Source organism: Megachile rotundata, chromosome 13 (assembly GCF_050947335.1).
Source record: "Megachile rotundata isolate GNS110a chromosome 13, iyMegRotu1, whole genome shotgun sequence".
Classification (NCBI taxonomy): domain Eukaryota; kingdom Metazoa; phylum Arthropoda; class Insecta; order Hymenoptera; family Megachilidae; genus Megachile; species Megachile rotundata.
In genome coordinates this window covers 8176722-8192150 of record NC_134995.1, presented here as the reverse complement: position 1 = coordinate 8192150, position 15429 = coordinate 8176722, and the positions used below count along the sequence as shown (strand labels likewise).

The 15429-nt window shown below is 31.0% G+C and overlaps 3 protein-coding genes across 10 annotated transcripts in view; 2 read left to right on the top strand and 1 right to left on the bottom strand.

The window, feature by feature from the left end:
- The window catches only part of LOC100875715 (Tachykinin-like receptor at 99D), a 154128-nt gene extending 143531 nt beyond the window's left edge, over positions 1-10597 (top strand). For 5 of the 6 annotated variants that reach the window (XM_076539209.1, XM_076539210.1, XM_012287211.2 and 2 more), the window contains exon 7: positions 1532-3445. In XM_076539209.1, coding sequence (XP_076395324.1) covers positions 1532-1847 — 316 coding nt within the window. In that variant the 3' untranslated portion in view covers positions 1848-3445. Of the gene's footprint in view, positions 1-1531; positions 3446-7903 lie in introns of those variants that run through there. The other variant, XM_076539211.1, reaches the window with a different exon arrangement.
- A 383-nt stretch (positions 10598-10980) lies between these two features.
- Positions 10981-13304, bottom strand: LOC143265677 (peptide deformylase, mitochondrial). 2 transcript variants are annotated; one of them, XM_076539217.1, is made up of 5 exons: positions 13147-13304; positions 11924-12211; positions 11342-11719; positions 11182-11285; positions 10981-11113 (listed from the first exon to the last, which is right to left on the bottom strand). In XM_076539217.1, coding segments are annotated over exons 2-5 (723 nt in total). In that variant the 5' UTR covers positions 12164-12211; positions 13147-13304; the 3' UTR covers positions 10981-11112. The 2 variants fall into 2 exon arrangements, with proteins under 2 accessions (XP_076395332.1, XP_076395333.1); XM_076539218.1 differs by lacking the exon at positions 13147-13304 and having other exon boundaries at positions 11342-11530; positions 11639-11719; positions 11924-12371.
- Hibch (3-hydroxyisobutyryl-CoA hydrolase) lies at positions 12573-15284 on the top strand. Of its 2 annotated transcripts, none has more exons than XM_076539206.1 (8): positions 12573-12840; positions 12914-13127; positions 13300-13466; positions 13593-13831; positions 13915-14156; positions 14236-14455; positions 14523-14710; positions 14821-15284. In XM_076539206.1, the coding sequence occupies exons 1-8, from the start codon at positions 12838-12840 to the stop codon at positions 14949-14951; spliced, it is 1404 nt and encodes a 467-aa protein (XP_076395321.1). In that variant the 5' UTR covers positions 12573-12837; the 3' UTR covers positions 14952-15284. The 2 variants fall into 2 exon arrangements, with proteins under 2 accessions (XP_076395321.1, XP_012142603.1); XM_012287213.2 differs by having other exon boundaries at positions 12583-12840; positions 12914-13001; positions 13399-13466.
- The last annotated feature ends 145 nt before the right edge of the window (positions 15285-15429 follow it).

The window sequence follows — 15429 nt, the reverse complement described above, 5'->3', positions numbered from 1 at the left end:
AATAGCCATTTACCGAAATCCCTTTACACGTCATGCACAGATATCGTTTCTCCACAATTCCCTACATTCGTAACGGACAATCTAACCAATAATTTTCCTGAAATAATTTCTATTTCAGACTTATTTAGTACGTTTGTACTTTGCGTTCAAAGACCGTGAAAATTTGTTCACAGATATATTTGGTAACATTTACAAATAGTTGTAATAAATTAAAATTGAAATGACAAGCTTAGTACAGTAGTTAAAATTACGTGCATCAATGTATTACAAAATAATTTTGTATCGATTTGGTGAAGTATACAATCCTTAGTAAATGTTACAAAGGACAATCAATTTTTCTCAATTTTGTTAAGAAGACAGATTTGTTTTTCCGCCAAAAATTCACGGACGACAGTTCTGTGACATGGTTATCATGCAACAGAAACCAACTTCCGGCGCTCGATATTCGGGCCTCACACGAACGATCCTCTTCCACAAATGTTCCATAACACCCAAATAATATTCGCCATTAACATTTTGTCCCTGTGGAACGAATTCCCGAAGTATAATTCCTTTAGAATCGTAAAAGCAAATTAACATTGTCTTCTCTCGGGACTTCTGGAATCGCAATTTTTTGATTTTGGAGAGCCTGGAGATTTCCACGTAGCACTTTGGCGCTTTGTTCGAGGTTCATACTTGAAGCACCAAGTCCCATCACTAGTTACACTTGATTCCAGGAATGTACAGTTTCGTCTGGCTGTTTTGATAAGATCCTCGCAATATTCAACGCTCGCAATTTGTTGCGCTTGCCCGTGATTTTGTGACACGGTGACGAAAGGTTCTGTCACATTAAACGCTATAAAGTTTACAATTCGTTGCTCGATTCCAATAATGATTGTTGTGTTTTGTAGGGGAGGTATGTTTTCAGATAACATGTTTTAATAGATGGTGCTAGTTTTCCTTAAATTTAAAAAGTTCCGTTACTTTTCCGACATACTGTGTAGAGGGTCCCAGTGCGTCATAGAGTACTCTATAGCGTCCTAAACTACTCTAGAGTATCCTACAGTGTCCCTGAGCGCCAGAGTGCCTTGAAGTTCCCTAAAGTGCCCTAGAATACCGTGGGTGAACTATAGTACTCTAGTGCGTCACAGTGCGTCATATAATACCTTAGAGAGTTCCTAAGTATTCTTGAGCTATAGTGCTTTAGTGCGTCACAGTGCGTCATATAATACCTTACAGTGTTCCTAAGTATTCTTAAGCTATAGTGCTTTAATGCGTCACAGTACGCCATATAATACCTTAGAAAGTTCCTAAGTATTCTTGAGCTATAGTGCTCTAGTGCGTCACAGCGCGTCATGTAATACCTTAGACAGTTTCTAAGTATGCTCGAGCTATAGTGCTCTAATGCGTCACAGAGTATTTCAGTGCGTCATATGTTATAGTGCCTTAGAGAGTTCTTAAGTATTCTTGACCACCCTAAAGCTTCCTAAAGCTTTTACTCTTGCCAAAGAATTAAAATAATAAAATAAATAAGTACTGAATTATCTTCCAGATTTCGTCGAGGATTCGCCCGCTTCTTCTCCTGGTGTCCCGGAGTGACCGTACCAGCAGAGCCATCGTTATCGCGTTCAGAAGCGTTAACATCTCGATACAGCTGCACCGGAAGTCCCCAAACGAACACCCGGATATCACGGAACGGTACGTCCTCCTGCACCTCCTTGGAACGTCCTTGCACATCGTCCACGACACCCACGAGCGAGTCACGCTTCGAGCACGACGACTCCTACACGAACACACGAAACTCTTACATAGGTTTGCATGAACTCGGATGCGTAGAACAACCACGCGAATCACCAGACTTAGGGTAATCAAATATTAACACTTAACGGACTTTCTGGGCGTTTGCCTTGCAATAATAATTATAACTCTTAATGTGCTTTAACCCTTTTGTGGGTGTTGTAAACTACTTGCTGAAATTATAATCTGAGGTGTACAAGTGTAGTATAAAAGTTAGCTAATTTTTGATAATATCAGATAGCTGTGGTTACACTGTGCCATATATTAATAATATATTTATTAAAAATATAATAAATACAGCAAAAAGATGTTTTAGAATAGAATGCAAATTCGGTAAGATTAAATTAAGATTAAATTAAAGCTTGCAAAGAGTTAATAAAACTCAAGCTTGATGCACTCGTGCTTCAATTGCGACAGGTCTTACTCGAATTTTTAACACTGCAAGGTGGAGTATATTCAATTATTTGCATAGTCAACGATTGCTATTGCTAACGACATTAATTTGACATAACATTTCATTTTGTCTGTTCTAATATTGTAGCAATGATTAGTTGGTTAAACTGATACTGTTATTTACAAAGTCTTACAAACTTATTTAGTTATTATATTTGGTAACTAAATTAGTAATTTTTAGTATTCTAAAAGGTAGGTTCAAGAGATATATACAAACTAATAACAAGAAGGAATCTTCCATACACAAAAATTAAAAATTGACGCGGCTTAATAAAAATTCAAGCAAAAATCTACATCTTACAAAATGGAAAAAAGTAAAGTTCGTTAAGTGTTAAAAATAACACAAGTAGACAAGTCTGTCGTTTAACTAACGTTATAATAAAACATTAACACTGAAACAAGTCAACAAATTTCAGCTTCCAAAATTAAAATTCTTGTAGAGAATAAGCTCGTGGTTTAAAAATGATAGGATTACAAAATTACGAGGATACAGTATCGTTACTAGGAGTGTAGGAATAGGTTTACACTCGAGGTACCCAAGGGTTGAGAAAATCAGATAAGTTCGATTTGGGATCTGAAAGTTATCAGAACCCGTACGAAACACTCGGGATCTTGAGGTATCGGGATTTTCGGTCAGCGCCGACAAACGGCGGGTCAGTGGTTTGAGACTGTTGAAATGGGCGAATCACTAGAGACTCGAAAATATTGTATAACCTACTATATGCATATGTAAGTGAAGTAACGAAATAAAAAACCGAAAGAAGTAATATATTTTTAGTCGGTTTGAGAGGTTGGAAATTTGGAGATCTAGGGAATTTGGGAATTGGAAATGGAGAAATGGAAGAGTAGTGAAATTTTAGATCTTCAGGGACAAGTTGAGAGAAATGGGAATATTGAAAATTTGGGAATTTGGGAATTTTGGGATTTGGGAATTTTGGGATTTGGGAATTTTGGGATTTGGGAATTTTGGGATTTGGGAATTTTGGGATTTGGGAATTTTGGGATTTGGGGATTTTGGGATTCGAGGATTTTGGAATTGTGGGATTTGGGGATTTGAGAATTTTGGGATTTTGGGGATTTGAGAATTTTGGGATTTTGGGGATTTGAGAATTTTGGGATTTTGGGGATTTGAGAATTTTGGGATTTTGGGGATTTCGGGGATTTTGGGATTTTGGGATTCGAGGATTTTAGAATTGTGGAATTTGGGGATTTGAGAATTTTGGGATTTTGGGGATTTTGGGGATTTTGGGGATTTTGGGGATTTTGGGACTCGAGGATTTTGGAATTATAGGATTTGAGAATTTTGGAATTTTGTGATTTTGGGTTTTGGAGATTTGGGGATTTTGGGATTTGGGGATTTGGAGATTTTGGGATTTGGGAATTTTGGGGGATTCGAGGATTTTGGAATTGTGGGATTTGGGGATTTGAGAATTTTGGAATTTTGGAGATTTGAGAATTTTGGAATTTTGGAGATTTGAGAATTTTTGTATTTTGGGGATTTTGGGGATTTGGGGATTTGGGGATTCGAGGATTTTGGGATTTTCAGATTTGGGGATTTGAGACACAGGAAATTTGGAAAATTGGGGAGTTCGAAATTTAGGTATTTGAGAATCTAGAGACTTGGAAATTTGGAGAGTTCGAAATTTAGGTATTTGAGAATCTAGAAACTTGGAAATTTGGGGAGTTCGAAATTTAGGTATTTGAAAATCTGGGGATTTGGAAATTTGGGGGCTTCGAAGTTTGAGAATTTGAGAATCTGAGGATTTGGAAATTAGTGGAATTCGAAGTTTGGGAATTTGGAGATTTGGGAAGTTAGATATTTGGTAATTTGCAAATCTAGACATTTGAGAATTTGGAAATTTGAGATATCGGAAATTTGTCCATTTGCAAAAATTTGAAAATTCGGAAATTTGAACGTTCTAAAATTAGATAATTCGAAAATTTGAGTACTCCAAAATTCGACAATTCGAACATTTAAATACCTACAAACATTGCAACCTGAAAATCAAAAAATTCTTAACTTCCCAAATCCAATTCTTTAGAAAGCAAGATGAAAGCGATTTTCCACAACCCAGAATCGTTAAAAGTTAACTCTATTTGTGCAAACGAAAACTTTCGATAGCCCGAAATCTAAAAGTATCGTACGGACGTCGATAGTTCCTAAATACCAAAGCACGCCCAGATCGAAACTTCCGGTATCTAAAACATGTTGGCCACCCGAGATACTTTCATGTCCCTGTTCTACTTAATCTGAAACTTTCGGATAACCGCATACTCCTAGTCATTGTACTTCAGGGCCTAAAATACAAATTTCCAAACATCATATATTTAACCGTAAGTTCTATGAAAAAAGTTATCGAAGCTTTGTATCGTTTAATTTTATCGCTAACTGTTATACTTATTTTTCCTAAATATTTTGTACTTTAGTTTTTATAAATTATATTCTGTGTGTTCTTGTATTTTATCGTTCCTTTATAATCTTGTAAGCTATAATGTTATTTTTAATTATAATTTTTGTGTGTTTTTGATTTTAAATATAGATTGATTTATGATATAACAGGGTACATTTTAGGTCCTGGCTTTCATTGCATTCAAAGCTCGTACGGTAGTTAGCCCTTTCATGATTTTTTTGGCTATTCAGAGAGTTCTAAACTTGTATGAAAGGGTTAACTTGTGTTGAAAGGGAACGTATTGAAATGAGGTAGAGGCTATTGAGTTCTGTTAATTAGTGAATTGAGTTTTGTGATGTTAGAGTGACTAATCAATTTTTAATTACGTGTTTTAAAATTGTAGTTGAAGGAGTTACTTATTAATTCATCATTAATTTAGTGCAAAAGAAGTGTTGAGAAAGTTTGCAAAAAGTAATTTTGAGTATTTTGTTAATTTGTAAAATAAATTGAGTTTTGTAATGTTGAAGTATACTAATCAATTTTTAATTAATTTCAAATTATAATTGAACAAGTATAGTTACTTATCAATTCATCATTAATTTAGTGCAAAAGAGGTGTTGAAAAAGTTTGCAAAAAGTAATTTTGAGTATTTTGTTAATTTGTAAAATAAATTGAGTTTTGTAATGTTAAAGTGTACTAATCAATTTTTAATTAATCTAAAATTATAATTGAACAAGTTACTAATCAATTTATAATTAATTTGGTGCAAAAGAAATTTTGAAATATTAAAAAAAATATATGTAAACATCTTATTTAAGTAATATGAAAATTACTAACTTTAAATATAGTGATAAGGTTTATTAAAAAGTTCTTGATACTCTGCCTCATCTTGATAACAGTAAATCACTATACATGAGAAGAAACAAAAAACAAAAGCGACACTACCAAATTTGTATATATTTTCTCCTTTATAGAGGACTCTCGTTGTATTGCCAATTTTAGACGGATTTAAATTGCAAATTATAGCGATTTCTACCCGTTGGATTTCTACCTGCTGGATTTCTACCCGTTGCATATCTACCTACTGGATATATACCCGTTAGATTTCTACACATTAAATTTCTATACGGTAGATTTCTACGCGTTGAATCTTTAAAACTTTGATTCACACCCGCTGGATTACTACCCATTAGATTTCTGTACGTTAGATTTCTACACGTTAGATTATTACACAGTAAATTTCTACGCGTTAAATCTCTAAGAATTAAATTAACACCCATTAGATTTCTACGCATTAGATTTCTACGCATTAGATTTCTACGCATTAGATTTCTACGCATTAGATTTCTACGCATTAGATTTCTACGCATTAGATTTCTACGCATTAGATTTCTACGCATTAGATTTCTACGCATTAGATTTCTACGCATTAAATTTCTACGCATTAGATTTCTACGCATTAGATTTCTACGCATTAGATTTCTACGCATTAGATTTCTACGCATTAGATTTCTACGCATTAGATTTCTACGCATTAAATCCCTACAAGTTAGCTTCATACCCGTCAGATTTCCACGCGTTAAATTCCCACACGTTAACTTCATACCCGTTAGATTTTTACGCGTCTAATTCCTACATGTTTGATCGTCACATGCTAGATTCACACGCGTTAGATTCCCACGCATATCATCGCATTGTGTATAGCTAAACGATGACATATGAGGTCTTCACACGTTATAACATTACACATTATATCATACGCTTCAAATTCATGTATCTTATACAATCATACGTTATAATTCTCTACATTCAAGGGTGTCTAGTTTTTATTCTGTGAGCTACAATATAACTATACAAATGTATATTTATGTATATTGCTATTTATATATATAAATTTGCTGTATGTTGCTATAATATAATATTAGCAGTACATACATTTATGTACATTGCTATATGCACAAATTGCTATATATTACTATAATATAATACTAGCAATAGATTTGTGTGCATTGCTATTTACACAAATTGCTAAATATTGCTATAATATAAAATTAGCAATACATACATTTAGGTACATTGCTATATGCACAAATTGCTGTATGTTGCTACAATATAACAATAGAAATAGATTTGTGTGCATTGCTATTTATACAAATTGCTAAATATTGCTATAATTTAATACTAGCAATACACACATTTATGTACGTTGCTATATGCACAAATTGCTAAATATTGCTATAATATAAAATTAGCAATACATACATTTAGGTACATTGCTATATGCACAAATTGCTGTGTATTGCTACAATATAACAATAGAAATAGATTTGTGTGCATTGCTATTTACACAAATTGCTAAATATTGCTATAACTTAATACTAGCAATACATACATTTATGTACGTTGCTATATGCACAAATTGCTGTATGTTGCTACAATATAATAATAGCAATATATTTATGCACATTGGTATATACATAAATTGCTATATATTACTATAATATAATACTAGCAATATATTTATGTACATTGCTATATACATAAATTGCTATATATTACTATAATATAATACTAGCAATATATTTATGTATATTGCTATATACATAAATTGCTAAATGCTGCTACAATATAATACTAGCAATACATATATTTATATACATTGCTATATACACAAATTGCTATATATTGCTATAATATAATACTAGCAATACATACATTTATGTACATTGCTATATACACAAATTGCTGTATATTGCTACGATATAACAATAGCAATATATTTGTGTGCATTGCTATTTACACAAATTGCTGTATATTGCTACAATATAATAATAGCAATATATTTATGCACATTGGTATATACATAAATTGCTATATATTACTATAATATAATACTAGCAATATATTTCTGTACATTGCTTGTATACATAAATTGCTAAATATTGCTACAATATAAAAATAGCAATATACTCATGTACATTGCTACATACATAAATTGCTATTGCTATTGTCATATTATATCTCACAGAATGAATATACAATTGCTATATTATACCTCACAGAATGAATGTTATACTCTGCATAGTTCATACAATGCAGGATCCAAAGCGTGGAAATATAACATAAGGTTATAACATTGCTCCACAACAATACAACGAGAGCCCGATCCCCACAAGCCTCAATAAATCGACTCCCACATACCGTTGTACTTGACTGCATCTTAGAAATCGATACGCAAGAAACGATGTGTCGACGCAAACAAGCCCTATTTCTAATTTCAATAGGCACGGCGCGAATACCTTTGTACCAGCAATCGTCGAGAGGAGGGAACGATCGATTCCTAGCCCCTCATCGTGGAAGAAAATGGAAAACCTCGCAGACCAAGGGTCACGTATCTTGACAAGAGGAGGACAATCCTGAACAACAACGAGTACATACCTGGATATAAGCGACACATATCCTAAGCAACGGTCCTCTTCAAGGTTCTCATGTAAAGTGAAACTGGAGGCACTTTAAACCGAAGAGGGAAAACGGATCGAAAGCTCAAAACATGGTTGACGTACGTCGGCTAAATTGACTCTCGTTAGATATTAACTATCGAACCTTCTGTCTTGGTGTAAATTGAATCGAGCTTTGTAACGATGACGACAGGTAATCGAGAATGATACAAAGGTATCCTTCGATACGAAAAGTTATCTGGTCGTCGTTCGATAACGGACCAATGATCTACCTGCGTTAATAAAACATTCGATGTTTCACGGAGAGACGTTTGCGAGAGTTCCAGTATGTTAATCGAACGCGTGCTATCTGTTTATAAATGGTAAAGTGCTTAATTGATTAAACTTCGTGTTCCTACTGTGTATCGTTAATCGAGCCATTCAAACGAAATATATTTGCTACTTCAGCTATACTTTTCGATACTTCGTTTGAACTTTAGAAACCAACTACTGTGTATCGTCAATCGAGTGGAGAGTCATTCAAACAAAATATATTTGCTACTTCGAATACTTCTTTGAGCTAAACTTTTCGATACTTCATTTGAACTTAGAAATCATCTACTGTGTATCGTCAATCGAGTGAAGAGTCATTCAAACGAAATATATTTGCTAATTCGAATACTTCTTTGAGCTATACTTTTCGATACTTCGTTTGAACTTAGAAAATACCAACATGGCGTCCTTATTACTGCAAAATATCTTCGAAACTTGCAAATATCTTCGTTATAAAAACGCACAAAATCTGATAGTAGATGCTTAAGCGTACTAATTTTTGTATTCGTGCATTGTATCTGTTTGTGAAACTTTGGCAAAAATAAATGCAATGTAGTATGTGCGGTATCTGAAGTCTGAAGACAATTCACTTTCGTTAGAAATAAGCGAGTGACAAATTGTGTGAGAAACGAATCAAAATTCCTGTTACTGTTTCCTTTAATAAAGTACAACTTGGAAAAAATTTATGGAGCTGAAATGGTAAAATACACTTCTTCTCGGTTTAGCTTTTCAGCTGTAATGTGTATTGGCGTAACAAGGGTGGGTAAAGAAAATTATGTAAAAAGTTGTGGGTGGATCCTTTTGTCAAGGATTATTCAAAACGGTATTGTATTGAGAGTAGTAGATTTTATTAGAGAAAATGGTGATATAACAGAAGGATATACCATTTGTTATAACAGTACAAAAATTGGGAATTTGAAAATTTGGAAATTTGGAAATTTGAGTTCGGAGATGTAAAGATTTGGAAATTTAGAATTTGAGAAATTCAAGGAATTAAAATTTGAAAAATTTGAAAATTTTGAAAATTTGGAAATTTGAGAAATTTGAAAATTTGGAAATTTGGAAATTTGAGAAATTTGAAAATTTGGAAATTTGAGAAATTTGAAAATTTGGAAATTTGAGAAATTTGAGAAATTTGAAAATTTGGAAATTTGAGAAATTTGAGAAATTTGAGAAATTTGAGAAATTTGGAAATTTCAGAAATTGGTAAATTTGAGAAATTTTGAAACTTTAGAAATTAGAAAATTTGAGAAATTGGAAAATTTGAAAAATTTGGAAATTTGAGAAATTGGAAAATTTGAGAAATTTGGAAATTTGAGAAATTGGAAAATTTGAGAAATTTGGAAATTTGAGAAATTGGAAAATTTGAGAAATTGGAAAATTTGAGAAATTGGAAAATTTGAGAAATATGGAAATTTGAGAAATTGGAAAATTTGAGAAATTTGGAAATTTGAGAGATTTAAAACTTTGAAAAATTTGAGAAATTTGAAAATTTGAGAAATTTGAAAATTTGAGAAATTTGAAAATTTGAGAAATTTGAGAAATTTGAAAATATGAAAATTTGTGAATTTACTAAAATTTGAAAATATAGAAATTTCTAATTTAACATCTCCCAATTAGCTCCAATAATCTCTCCCTTCCCTATATCGCCACTTTCCCTAAAAAAAAGTGCACTATACCTAATGCAATCTCTAGTGATCTCTACTACACCTAATAAGAATATATTTCAAGAGATATATGGCCCACCAAATAAATCCTAGTTACGCCAATAGCTGTAATATAACGCGGAGCAAGAATACTCTGGGAAAAACAAACGCTTTTTAATATACTAGTTAAATATACATGTATACGTGATTATATTGAATGTAACGAACCAAAAAAACGAGTATCGATATAAGAGAAAAGTACATTGTTCAATATGTACAAAACTATGTGAATATCAATGTAAGAAGCTTTTGTTTGTAGAGAAACGCTTCCTAAATTTCATTGTACTTCTAATATAAGGAAACACAATAAAATCGAACAAAGAAAATTATATGAATATAAAAATAAAGATAGTGAATGTGATTTGTACATGTTTCGTATGAAATTAATTGTTAAAATTACATTATGATGCACATGTAGGATGAGACATCTGGACGTGGCAATGAAATAATCTTATTGTTAGATTATTAAAAACAATTTATGGAATAAAAGATATTTCAAGTAGTTCATGACATGAATTTTTTATTAACTTCATATAATGTAATAATGTTAAATTATATTTTATTTATCTACAGGAAAGGAGGAGAAATTGAAATGATTGAGGTAGGTGGTTCACTCTATAGGCATTTTAGTAATTTAAAATTTGGTTTGCTGCATCGGTATTACAGTTTATTGAACAGTTTCAAACAAGTATGTTTTCAAACAACAAACTTTATAAAGAAAATTTTAGACTGCTCATTTTTTAATTTAAGTTCAAATCAATTCCAATTTTTATACAGATATATAATATTATTTTCATATTATAAGGATTTCAAAATAAACTATACAAAATACATAATGGTAACAAAATAGACATACTACTTTTTAAATCATAGAAAACATTTCGCTAATGTTTCTTAAATAAATTATTTATTCAGCTATATCTCAACTTACAATTCTATGCCATAATTTTATTTCTTATTCATACTTTCTTGTGCTGTTTATACATCTTATGGCAAAGTGTACAATTATTTTTAAAATCTGTAATTCAATAAACATATTATATAAAGCGAATGTTACTTTCTAAATTAGCAATAAGTTATAATTACCATAATCTATATTGAAGTTTGATGTCTCCCTTATTTTCATTTAGTTCTTTCCAGTAATTAAACTGAAATGTGGTTGGATCCATTTTGTCTACATATAGTACACCCTAGAAATAACAAATAATTTTATCCTATAAATTATAATAATGCAAGAGGTACTCACTTGTAAGTGATCAAATTCATGTTGAGCAATCCTAGCTGCCCATCCTGAAGCATTCCAAATGAATGGTTCCCCAAGTCGATCAAAGGCTGTGAGCTTAATTTGTTTTGCCCTTGGTACTACTGCCTCAAAACCAGTAATACTTCCACAATATTCTGGAAACTCAGTTTCCTCAGAATTTACTATCCTCATCTTTGGATTAATAAAATATGTTAATGGCACAGGTTCCATTTCAAAATGTTCTCTAGCTGCTGGAGGAATTCTCATTACAAACTTCTCTCTTAATTCGATAACAAATACTTGCAAAGAAACGCCTATTTGAGGTGCAGCTAGTCCACACATGGTATATCTTCTCATTACTCTGCATAGTTGATCAAGTAGCTGCAAAATATAACATCATGTTTAAATATCCTTTAACATCCAACTTTCCAAATTTTTGAACTCCCAGTTTTATAAAATCACAACTTTAGAATTTCCAAATTTTCAATAATTTAAGTTCCCAAATTTCATAATTCTGAAATTCCTAAATACTCAAATTTTTGAATTCTTATATTTAAAAATTTTAAATTAATAATAAGAAAATACCTTTTGAAAGTCTTTTGTGTGCACTGTTGATTTCAAATCTACTGGTGGCGCTACTGTACGTAAAACAGGATCGCCAATTTGACAAATATGTTCATAAGGCGGCTTTGAAGGTTTGGAGAAAAAGGATATGGACCGAACTTTTTGAATATTAGGAAGAATCAAACTATATATATCAGTTTTCTGTACACCCGATACACGCTTATTGATTATACTAACATGTTTAAGTGCCTTAATTATCATTATTCCAGACAGTATCTCAAATTATGCCGGACAACCCATATGTTGGATCTGTACAAAAAATTATATAAATGTTGGTACTATGTTTCGTATCTAATCGCAGTAGTCCCTACTGTTTTGGCGCAAAAATATGATTATATTAAATAATATTGTTGATAAAATAAAGAATGATTGATTTTGTAAATTGTAATGTATCATATTTCAATATAATTAAAAATACATAATAAACCAAATAGAAATCTATTATCCATACTATTCATATAAACATCCTTTATATTTTTATTTAAATTGTTAAATTATATGCTAACTCATTTATAGCAATAATACATAAATAATTCATGCTTTATTAGACCTGAAGGTTATTTTTAGATTTAATAACAATTTTTACTTATTATTTGGCAACCAAATACTGGTATCTACATATATTATGCAAAAACACCATGTGATTTTGAAATCTTTACTTATCAGGGTTTTGTTGCTCATTTAAATTAAAAAAAAAAGAATATCAACGTAGTCTATAATTCCATGATATTTTATAACCTATGCGGCGCAAGTGTTTACCAGGTCTGATAAATTGATGCTGCAATATTTTGTATTAGTAAATATTGACTTTTGTATTGATTTATTATAAAATCCTATTTATTAAATTGTCATAAAACAAATACTAAACAGCAATAATGGTAATTATTATTTGTATACCATGTATTATATATATTTTTTAAAACTAGAGCTAACATTCTTATCTTTCATTAGATAAAAAATGGTGCATTGAAATTAAGTACTGGAAATAGTAGTCCAGTTACTACCTTTAAATATTTATCAGTAAAAGCTTCTGGTACAGGTAAAAATATAAGTTTTAAATTAAATGATCGCATTCCTATACCAGTTATATTAGCAGATGAAACAATACCAACACCATTCCCAAATGTACCACAATCTCCACAAATTCCTGTAGTAGAAATACCAGGTTTTTAAGAACCACTTACCTAGATTAATTCTGTTAATAAAATCAAAGTGATGATTACAGACAATAATTAGTCATTTTCTTAGTTGATGCAATCTCATAGATTCAATCTTATAGAGATTGAATATAAATTCATTAACTGAGCCCTGACAGTATATTAATCTTCCATATTTAGGTCCTATTGCTGAACCTACACTTCCTCAACAACCTCAACCTCAACCCCAACCCCAACCCCAACCTCAACCAGATTCTAAACCTATGGTTGAAATTCCAGTACCTCAAAGGAATGCATCTACGCACAAACAAATGCCACAAGTGGAAGATGATGTACTTGTTAAAGAAGTATGTATAGTTATAAGTATGAATTGTATACTTAATATGATATATTTGCAAGCCATAATTCATAAAATATGCCATAAAAATAAGTTATGAACTTTCGATATTAATGATTTTTTTTTATCAAATAAGATTGGAAATGCAGGTATTATAACATTAAATCGACCTAAAGCCTTGAATGCTTTAAATTTGTCAATGGTTGAAAAAATATATCGTGAACTCAAAAAATGGGAAACATCTAAAAAATTAGTAATAGTAGAGTCAGCCAGTGAGAAGGCATTTTGTGCTGGAGGTGATGTAAAAGGTATTGCTGTTGCCTTACAAGAAAATAATAATAAATTAGGTGAAGCATTTTTTAGGAAAGAATATACGTAAGTTGTAAATGTAATTTCATGATACATATAAATACATAACAGTATGTTTTTCAAAGTAGCTCTATATATGTTCAATATAGCTTAAATTACCTAATTGGTACATATAAGCTACCATATATAGCTGCAATAAATGGAATTACTATGGGTGGTGGAGTTGGATTATCTATCCATGGTAAATATCGAATTGCAACAGAGAAAACATTTTTTGCAATGCCTGAGACAGCAATAGGTCTTTATCCTGATGTTGGGGGATCGTATTTCTTACCTAGATTGGAAGGCAAGTTAGGCCTCTATCTTGGATTAACTGGAGATCGATTGAAAGGTACAAAAATTTATAAACCTCAATAATTTTTATTTTTTATATCTCAAACATTTTGTAAGTTTCACATTATGTTTAAAAGGAGCTGATGTGTTATTTGCTGGGATTGCAACACATTTTGTGCCTTCTGAGAAATTATCAGATTTAAGACAAGATTTATTAGTAACTGATACATCTAATATTAATAATGTCTTAAATAAATATCAACCTGAGAAATTCGATCAGGAATTTAGCTTAGCACCACACATGGAAAAAATTAATAAGTGTTTTTCTGCTCCTTCTGTAGAAGAAATAGTAAAAAGGTATGTTAACTACAGCAATTAATTTAAGACAATTATCTCATAGTATTTTCTTAAATGCTTTCAAAAGATTGAAGGAGGATAATTCAGAATGGGCAGAAAAAACATTAGGAATGCTGTTAAAAGCATCTCCCACTTCCCTGAAAATGACTATGTGTGCAATTCAGAAAGGAGCTGCATTAACATTAGCAGATTGCTTAAAGATGGAATTTAGGTTATCAAATGCTGTTCTGCATAAAAACAGCGATTTTTATGAAGGTATTGATTATATAAATTTTACAAATACATACATTTCAGACAAGTAATTTTATATTATATCATTCTCATATGACAATGTAAGTACCACTTGAGTTTCATTTTTTTTTTAGGTGTTAGAGCTCTTTTAATTGATAAAGATCAAAAACCAAACTGGAATCCAAAGAGCTTAGATGAAGTAACAGATACTTATATAAATCAAATATTTGCCAAATCACCAGAGAAAGGAGAATTGTCACTTTAAAATACTATTAAAACCTAAAGGAAATTATACAACCAAAACATATTTTAGATACCAAATTATATTTTATTTCTATAAAATAATGAAAAGAAAAAACACTATATAAGTACTTGCAATTACTATATTAATATATAAAAAAATTCATTTCTAAAATTTTTATTTTTCGGTCCTTATTTAAAATCAAGTGTACATAAACAGTTCTATATACTTTATGTAATAATTTTTACATATTTAGACACAATTTTAGTTTTATATTAATTTACAAGACATTGTTTTTGATACTTTGAAAATTTCCTACCAAAATGCGATCTCAAATATAATAGTTACATAATTAAATGTATTGGTTACTTTTATTCTTTATACAATTCGTACTGATATTACTATTTTCTCCTTTTAAGTCACAAACAATTTTTATTAACAACAAAAGTTTATTACAAAAAAATGATAACATCCCTTTTATCATGTTTACAAACATTTTTAT